This window comes from Colobus angolensis, unplaced genomic scaffold, assembly GCF_000951035.1.
Source record: "Colobus angolensis palliatus isolate OR3802 unplaced genomic scaffold, Cang.pa_1.0 Scaffold110, whole genome shotgun sequence".
Lineage (NCBI taxonomy): Eukaryota > Metazoa > Chordata > Mammalia > Primates > Cercopithecidae > Colobus > Colobus angolensis.
Genome location: NW_012112031.1, coordinates 1681379 through 1690412, shown reverse-complemented (window position 1 = coordinate 1690412; position 9034 = coordinate 1681379). Strand labels below are relative to the sequence as shown.

The 9034-nt window shown below is 53.1% G+C and overlaps 1 protein-coding gene across 3 annotated transcripts in view; it reads right to left on the bottom strand.

Annotated features, from left to right (window-relative positions):
* Positions 1-5254: 5254 nt before the first annotated feature.
* The window catches only part of SERPINF2 (serpin peptidase inhibitor, clade F (alpha-2 antiplasmin, pigment epithelium derived factor), member 2), a 12934-nt gene continuing 9154 nt past the window's right edge, over positions 5255-9034 (bottom strand). For all 3 annotated transcript variants that reach the window (XM_011956028.1, XM_011956022.1, XM_011956014.1), the window contains 2 exons: positions 7733-7937; positions 5255-6400 (listed from right to left, as the gene is read on the bottom strand). In XM_011956028.1, the coding sequence (XP_011811418.1) occupies positions 5988-6400; positions 7733-7937 (618 nt within the window). In that variant the 3' untranslated portion in view covers positions 5255-5987. The remainder of the gene's footprint in view (positions 6401-7732; positions 7938-9034) is intronic.

Genomic DNA, 9034 nt, shown 5'->3' with positions numbered 1-9034 from the left:
AAAAAAAATTCTCGGTATAGTGACAACCTTGTATTTCCTCCTCAATTCTTCCTCTGTCACCATAACCGCCATCTTGAATTTGTTTTTTTTTATTCTCATGCATTTCTTTTTACTTTTACCATGTAAGTTTTTGTCCCTAAGTGATATATAATATCAGTTTGCATGTTCTTAAACCTTACTTAGGTCAATGTATCACACTGCTTTTTTTTTTTTATCAGATGGAGTCTCACTCTGTCACCCAGGCTGGAGTGCAGTAGCACGATCTCGGCTCACTGCAACCTCTGCCTCCCGGGCCCAAGAGGTCCTCCTGCCTCAGCCTCCTGAGTAGCTGGGATTACAGGCACGCACGAGCACGCCCGGCTAGATTCGTTGTTTATATCCTCACCAATGCTTGGCATATTGTCAGACATTTAAATTTTGCCAATCTGGTGAGCGTGAAATAGATGTCCTGTCCTTATGGTTTTAATTTGCATTTCCTTGATTACTAGTGAGGATAAAAGGAATTTTCATAGTTTCTTGGCCACTTAGGATTCTCCTTGTGTGAACTACCTGGGCCTGTTTTTCCGTTGAGTTGTTTTTCTTTTTCTCGTTGGTTGAGTCCTCTCTGGATTGCAGCGAGGAATCTTTTTTGTCAGTTTTCTGTGTTGCAAATATTTTCTCCCAGTGTGAGGCTTGTCTTTTCATTTTTATGGCAGGGGTGTCCAATCTTTTGGCTCCCCTGAGACACACTGGAAGAAGAATTGTCTTGGGTCACACATAAAATACACTAACACTAATGATACCTGATGAGCTAAAAAAAACAAAAAGCAAAACAAAGCAAAATCTCAAAACAATCTCATAATGTTTTAAGAAAGTTTACAAATTTGTGTTGGGCTGCATTCAAAGCCATCCTGGGCCTCGTGCAGCCTGTGGGTCGTGGGTGACACAAGCTTGTTTTATGGCATCTTTTCATGGAAACACATTTTTAAATTTTAATGCCAACATTTTCTTTTTTTTTTTTTTGAGGCGGAGTCTTGCTCTGTCACCCGGGCTGGAGTGCGGTGGCCGGATCTCAGCTCACTGCAAGCTCCGCCTCCTGGGTTTAAGCCATTCTCCTGCCTCAGCCTCCGGAGTAGCTGGGACTACAGGCGCCCGCCACCTCGCCCGGCTAGTTTTTTGTATTTTTAGTAGAGACAGGGTTTCACCGTGTTAGCCAGGATGGTCTCGATCTCCTGACCTCGTGATCCGCCCGTCTCGGCCTCCCAAAGTGCTGGGATTACAGGCTTGAGCCACCGCGCCCGGCCAATGCCAACATTTTCAATCTTTTCTAATTTGTGCTTCTTTTGGTATCTTAAAAAAAAAAATCTCTTCTTCCCCGAGATCACAAAAGGATTCATCTATACTTTCTTCTAAAATGTTTACAATTTTAGGCTGGGCGTGGTGGCTCATGCCTGTAATCCTAACAACTGGGAGACCAAGGCGGGTGGATCACCTGAGGTCAGGAGTTTGAGACCAGCCTGACCAACATGGTGAACCGTCTCTACTAAAAAAATAATAATAATAAAATAAAATATTACAGTTTTGCCTATTGTATATGTGTATTTGTATTAGCTTTTTTCTTTTTTTTTTCTTTTTCTTTTTTTTTTTTTTGTTTTGAGATGGAGCCTTGCTCTGTGGCCCAGGCTGGAGTGCAGTGGCGCAATCCCAGCTCACTGCAACCTCTGCCTCCCGGGTTCAAGCGATTCTCCTGCCTCAGCCTCCTGAGTAGCTGGGATTATAGGAGCCCGCCACCACGCCTGGCTAATTTTTTTTTTTTTTTTGGGTACAGACAGGGTTTCACCATATAGGCCAGGCTGGCCTTGAACTCCTGATCTTAGGTGATCGCCTGCCTCGGCCTCCCAAAGTTCTGGGATTACAGGGGTGAGCCACCACACCCGGCCTGTATTTGCTTTTTAAAGCACAATACTGTTTCCAAAAGGATACAAAAAAGAGATTAAAAACACTGCATCCCAAGAGTAGAATCCGGTGACTAGAAATCAGAATGACAGGAAGACTTTTCACTGGGTGCTTTTTGTTGCTTTTGAGTTGTGAACCATGTGAACAAAATACCTATTCACAAATAAGTAAATCATTTTAATAAATCCTTAGTAAAGGTTCTGGGTCAGGTGTGGTGGCTCATGCCTATAATCCCAGCACACTTGAACCCAGGAGTTGGAGACCAACCTGGGCCCCATGGTGAAAAATGCTTGTCTCTCTAAAAAATAATAATAAATAAAAATCTTAAAATCATCAATTATAAAGAAGATTTCTCTTTTGTCCGACCCCTGTGAGAAGAATGTGTCCTCTCCTGCAGGGTCAGCGTGTCCGGCCCTCAAAGATCCTTCCTCAGCCTTCAAACATCCTCCATTCTGCACTTTCTTTTTTTGAGATGGAGTCTCGCTCTGTCCTCCAGGCTGGAGTGCAAAGGCACCATCTTGGCTCACGGCTACCTCCGCCTCCCAGATTCAAGTGATTCTCCTGCCTCAGCCTCCTGAGCAGCTGGGATTACAGGCACGTGCCACCACTCCTGGCTAATTTTTGTATTTTCAGTAGAGATGAGGTTTCACCATGTTGGCCAGGCTGGTCTCGAACTCCTGACCTCTGGTGATCTGCCCGCCTCGGCCTCCCAAACTGCTGGGATTACAGGCGTGAGCCACCGCGCCCAGCTACTTTTTTGTATTTTTAGTAGAGACGGGGTTTCACCATGTTGGCCAGGCTGGTCTTGATCTCCCGACCTCATGATCTGCCCACCTCGGCCTCCCAAAGTGCTGGGATTACAGGCGTGAGCCACCGCGCCCGGCCCAGTTCCATGACATTAAGTGCATCTGTGTACCCCCAAATAGACAGTTCTATCCCTGATCAAATATTCAATTGCCTGCTTGACATGAAAGATGAATAAATGCCAAGCACAGTGGCTCATGCCTATAATCCCAACATTTGGGAGGCCAAGGCAGGAAGATTGCTTGAGCCCAGGATGTCAAGGCTGCCGTGAACTGTGATTGCACCACTGCACTCCATCCAGCCTGGGTGACAGAGCCAGACCTTGCCTCTTAAAAACAAAACAAAAAAACCCTACGTTACGGGAAGTCAGAAGAGTTCTGTTTCTGCGCTGAGCCACTGTGTTACTGGCAGTCAGGAGAAGATTCTATTTCTTGAGCCGGTGATGGTTGCACAGCAATATTTGGTTCATGGAAACAGTCATTAAGCTTACATATAGTTAAGACTTGTGTACTTTGCAGATTATATTTCAACTAAAAATTGTAAAGGAAAACCCCCTTCAGCAGCTTCCCTTCTGCTTGGAAGAAAATGCAAACCCTTGCTGTGGCCTTCGAGGACCCTCGTGATCCAGCCCCGCCTGTGTCTCCAGCTCCATCTTCCCGGTTCTCTCTGACTTTGTCACGGGCTGGTCACACTGGCCATCTTTCTGCTTCTCTAGTGATCCAGGCTTTTTCCTGCCCCAAAGGCGTTTGCCCGGGCTGCTGCCTCTTCTCCTGTTTCTGAACGGTCAGGTCTTCCTACCATCTGTCTCTCAGCGAAATGTCCCCTGGAGAAGGCCTCCCCACAGTTAGTATCGCAAAATCTCTCCAGTTTCATTCATAGTACGTCTCCTGTTTTCTGTATCTGGTCCTTTTTGTTTTGAGGGGGAGTCTCGCTCTGTCACCCAGGCTGGAGTGCAGCACCTGCCTGTTCGTTGCTGCATCCCCAGGGCTTGGTGTGCTGCTGGGTTGACGGGAGGTGCTGAAGAGGCACCTGCTGGGTGGAGGTCACAGTGAAGGCAGCCAGACCAGAGACAGGGAGGGCCTAGCAGTCAATGTCAGGGATCCCAGGAGGTGAAGACGAGGCCTAGGCCCGGGCACTGGGAGCTGCAGTGGAGAGGAGGGGAATGCTGAGAAAGACTTCACAAGCATTGCAGGGCATAGTGGCTCACACCACTTTGGGAGGCCGAGGCGGGTGGATCACCTGAGGTCAGGAGTTCAAGACTAGCCTGGCCAACATGGTGAAACCCGGTCTCTACTAAAATACAAAAATTAGCTGGTGCGGTAGTGGGCACTTGTAATCCCAGCTACTCAGGAGGCTGAGGCAGGAGAATTGTTTGGACCCAGGAGGCAGAGATTGCGGTGAGCCGAGATCACATTGCTGCACTCCAGCCTGGGCTACACAGCAAGACTTTTTCAAAAAAAATAAAAAGGACAGACTTGACAAGACAAAAACCACAGTGTTTATCGTGTCCCTAGAGCCTAAAGGATCTGTCCTGAGCTCTTCTCTGACTCCTCCTCCTCCTCCTGCTCACTCTCTCCACTCCAGTCCCACCATCCCGCGTGTCTTGAGCTCCTCGGCGGGACCTCTGCACACGCTGTTCCTCGGCCAGGCCACGCTTTGCCGGGACCTCCACAGTCCCCTCCTTCATCCCCTTCAAGGCCCTGCTCCCGTCTCACCTCGAGGCTTTTCCTCCCAGCCCCGCCCCCTTCCCTACTTCACTTTCACCATTGCTCTTCCGGCAGCGTATCCTCGGACATATCACGTATTTCTCTTTGTTGATTGATCATCTGTCTCTCCACACTGCTTGTTTGCAAGAAGCCAGATTCCATGCCAGGCCTCTCTGACCTTCAGGCACTTGCTCTTAACCACTACACATTAGGGCTCCAGGTGGCCGCTGCCACGTGGACACCCTGCACCCCCAGCAGGGAAGCGTGCCCACCCACGCTGCCCCAGCTCCTGGGCTCTGGCACAGAGGAAGGTGTCAGTCAGCCCTGTGCCAAGGTTTCCCCACCTGCTTCCCCCAAATCCTCAGGCACTGACTGTCTCCAGCTGGAGCCGGGTACTCCCGGCAGCCTGCCCCCGGCTGGCGGGCGCCAGCTCCTGGCAGAGGGGCTGGTGTGTAATTAGAAGCTCTGCAAACTCCCTAATTGCCAGTTCTTCTCCCAAACCAGGAGGCTGGCGCTATTGTGAGCCACCCTTGTTGCTGGCTGCCTGAGGCACAGACAGAAGAAGAGGCCAGGAGCAGAGGCAGGCTGGCATGGAGGTGTCCCGGGGGAGGGCTGGCGAGGTCAGAGGGGACCATGTGGAGAAGAATGCCTGGCAAGCAGCCACAGGCCAAACGTGGCACTGTGCGGGCTGCCGCCCTGCTGGGCCTAGGGTTCCTCAGCACAGGCCGCCCTGCAGCCGCCTCCCCTCCTTCCCCACCATCCTCGCTTGTCCCCACCCATGCCCAGAACGGTGACATCAAACCAGCCAGGCCCATTCATTGTTTATTCAGGTGGCATAAAAATCACTACAAAAACCTTACAAAAGAGCCTTAAGGGGCCCATAGGATCCTTCCCTGCCTCGGCTCCTGAGCTCCCGGGCAGAGGAGGGAGACAGGAGAGAGGAAGGAAGGGAGATGCTGGCAGTGTTGGGATCTCGAGGAGCCGTGGGAAGCCGGGATGACAAGGCCCTGGGGGTGGGATGGAGGCTGATGGGCTCTCAGCAGGTTAGGCCACGGTCAGGCTGTGCCAGACGCGAGTTCCACGCGGGGCTGAGGACAACGCTCTCCCTCCGGGGCCACCACCAGGGCCCGTCTCTCCCCGCCCTAGCCTCGGTGTCCCGGGACAAGTCCAAAGACGGCCCTCTCCCCCTCCCTTTCTCTCTGGTAAACAAAAGTAGGGGTGTCCCAGCTGACGTGGGGAGCAGCTAACCTGTCTCCTGGCAGAACTAGCAGCACCTCCCTCCTGCCCAGGCCCCGGCACAGGACACCCTCTGAGCCCGTGTGAAAGAAAGATGAGGGTCAGGCTCCCGGCCCCCCGATGCCTGCCCTCCGCCCAACCGCACCCCCCCCCCGCCCTAAACTCCCCAAGAGATGCTGGCAAAGAATGGCCTCTCTCAGACAGCCCCCCGGCCCCTGCCCGAGCTCCACAAAGCAGGTTGGAAAGAGTCACATGAGTAGAGAGGCTGGTCCAGGCAGGGACTCTGGATGCCACAGCCACGGTCCCTCACTTAGGGCTGCCAAGCTGGGGGTAATCCTCCTCCAAGGGGGGCGCAAGTTTCAAGTCAGGGCCGAAGAGCTTGTCTCCGCGGGGGCCGGCTTTCAGGCTATGGAGGAAGTCCTTGTCTCCCGGGGAATCCTGCTGCTCCTTGAGCTCCCGTGGTGCGTTGGGGTTGGGGTTCCTCACACTGCCCACAAAGAGGGGAAGGCCTGTGGTGTCCTCAAAGATGAAGAAGAGGAAGGGGCGGTTCACGCTGAAGGAGGACAGGGACATGCGGGACATGGCGATGCTGGTAGCCGCCGCCGCCTCCACGCCGACCTCGCTGAGCTCCAGGGTGGACTGATGCTGCACGCCGGACACCACGAGGCTCTGCTCAGAGATCCCGCGCAGGTCTGGGGCCTGGAACAGCTCCTGCAGGCCTGCCCAGGGCCAGAGATGGCTGGTCAGAGCTGCCCTTGGCCCCACAGGCTCCTGGAGCTGCTTGGGAGGGTGTCTGAGATCCTGGCCAGGGCACACCTTGAACTCATAGATCCCTGCTTCATTCCTGTTTGATTTCCAAGTCTCAACTTAAATATCACCTCCTCCAGGAAGCCTTCCCTGATCCCCAGCTCTAAAGTCCAACCTAGCCACATTTTCAGTGTTCTCCCGGGTGAGCTGGAGAGAAGCCCTCTCTGTTTTATCGCTTATGCTCTTGTAAGTATGTGACTGCTCGTCTGCCCACCCCATTGGACTCAGCTGTTTGCACAGGGTAGGCTCCCAGTGCCTGGTGCAGTACCTGGAATTCAGCAGCTGCTTAGCAAATGGCTGAAGGAGAGATGCTTTATTTATTTATTTTAGTTATTATAATTTTTTTTTTTTGAGATGGCGTCTCACGCTGTCGTCCAGGCTGGAGTGCAGTGGCATGACCTTGGCTCACTGCAACCTCCTCCTCCCAGGTTCAAGCGATTCTCCTGCCTCAGCCTCCCGAGTAGCTGGGATTAGAGGCACGTGCCACCATGCCGGATAATTTTTGTATCTTTAGTGGAGATGGGTTTTCACCATGTTGGCCAGGCTGGTCTGGAACTCCTGACCTCAGGTGATCCACCCGTTTCGGTCTCCCAAAGTTCTAGGATTACAGGCGTGAGCCACCGTGCCCAGCCTTTATTTTTATTTTTGAGACACGGTCTCAGTTCTGTTGCTGAGGCTGGAGTGCGGTGGCACAATTACGGCTCACTGCAGCCTCAACCGCCTGAGTTCAAGAGGTGCTCCCACCTCAGTCTCCCCAGTATCATCACCACACCCGGCTAATTTTTGTATTTTTTGTAGAGATGGAGTTTCACCGTGTTGCACAGGCTGGTCTCGAACTCACGTGCTCAAGCAATCCACCCGCTTCCGCTTCCCAACGTGCCAGGATTACAGGCATGAGCCACCCCACCCAGCATTTCTTTAACAGTGTGACACCCCAGCCTCTCCTCCTTCCCCCTCCAGGGGAGCCGGCGAGGCTCACATGCCACCCCCAGCTCTCTACCTAGACTCTCCTTGCAGTGCTAGGTCTTGAGCAGCAAAGCAGATCCCCATTCTCAGGGCCACCCCAACTTGCACCAGGACAGAGGGTCCAGGGACTCATATTCAACCCTCTCCCCCTCCCAAAGCCCTGGAAAAGAGCAGGACACAGGGCAACCCTGACTCAGCTCCACTGCCAGCCAGAGGCTTCCTCCTCACCCGCCCTGCCCAGCCTGACCTCGGGGGCTGGCCCGCACCCTCCTCCTTACCCAGCTGGCTGAGGGTGGCCACCAGGTCCATTTGGTGTTTCAGATACAGCTTAGGCAGCCGGACCTTGGTGGGCCTCTCCCACACCAAAGGTGGATGCAGGGTGTCCCAACTCAGGTTGGCCAGTACCTGGGACACGTTCCATTCAAAGTGGGTGGGTACAAGGACCACAAAGCTCATGTTGTTCTTAAAGGGAAAATGAGCCACCTACAGAAAAGGGAAGGGACGAGCATGAGGACCAGAAAGCCCCAAAGCTAAGTGGGGACGGGGCCAGCACATACTCCTGAGGCAGACGCTGGAGCTGCGGGCCATCCTGCCAGGCGTGTGCCTGACTCCGCTGCTCCTCCACGTCCTCACTGAGGGGTGGAGCCACACTACCTCTCCCACCGCGGGCGGACACGTAACCGAATGAGATGCTTTTAAAGTTTCTAGCAGTGTGGCCCGGCGCAGCGGCTCACGTCTGTCATCCCAGCACTTTGGGAGGCCGGGGCAGGTGGATCACCTGAGGTCAGGAGTTCCAGACCAGCCTGACCAACATGGCAAAACCCCATCTCTACTAAAAATACAACAGCTAGCTGGGCGTCGTGGCGGGCGCCTGTAATCGCAGCTACTCCGGAGGCTGAGGCAGGAGAATCGCTTGAACCCGGGAGGCGGAGGTTGCAGTGAGCCAAGATCACGCCACCGCACTCCAGCCTGTGGACAAGAGTGAAATTCGTCTCAAAAAAAAAAAACTTTCTGGCAGTGTCGCTGTCATGGACAGTGCTCAATTCCTACTGGCTTTCTCTCTCTTCACCTGCTACCAGCTGGCCCTGTGACCTGGCGTAAGGAATCGCCTGTCCTTGTCTCAGCTTCTCCAGATGTACCACAGACAGGGTCACTGGCTGTCATACCACACCTGGGTTCTGTGGGTGAGTCACTGCAGAGTAATGTCCTCCCCACCCTCCCTCACCTCCCTCTTGTGACTTTGCCAGCTGTGTATATATATCGTGATTTGGCTTAAGAGTTCTTTTTTTTTTCTTTTTTTTTTTTTTGAGACAGAGTCTTGCTCTCTCGTCCAGGCTGGTGTGTAATGGCGCAGTCTCGGCTCACTGCAAGCTCCGCCTCCCGGGTTTACGCCATTCTCCTGCTTCAGCCTCCCGAGTAGCTGGGACTACAGGCGCCGCCACCTCTCCCGGCTAATTTTTTTGGCATTTTTAGTAGAGACGGGATTTCACCGTGTTAGCCAGGATGGTCTCGATCTCCTGACCTCGTAATCCACCTGCCTCGGCCTCCCAAAGTGCTGGGATTACAGGCGTGAGCCACCA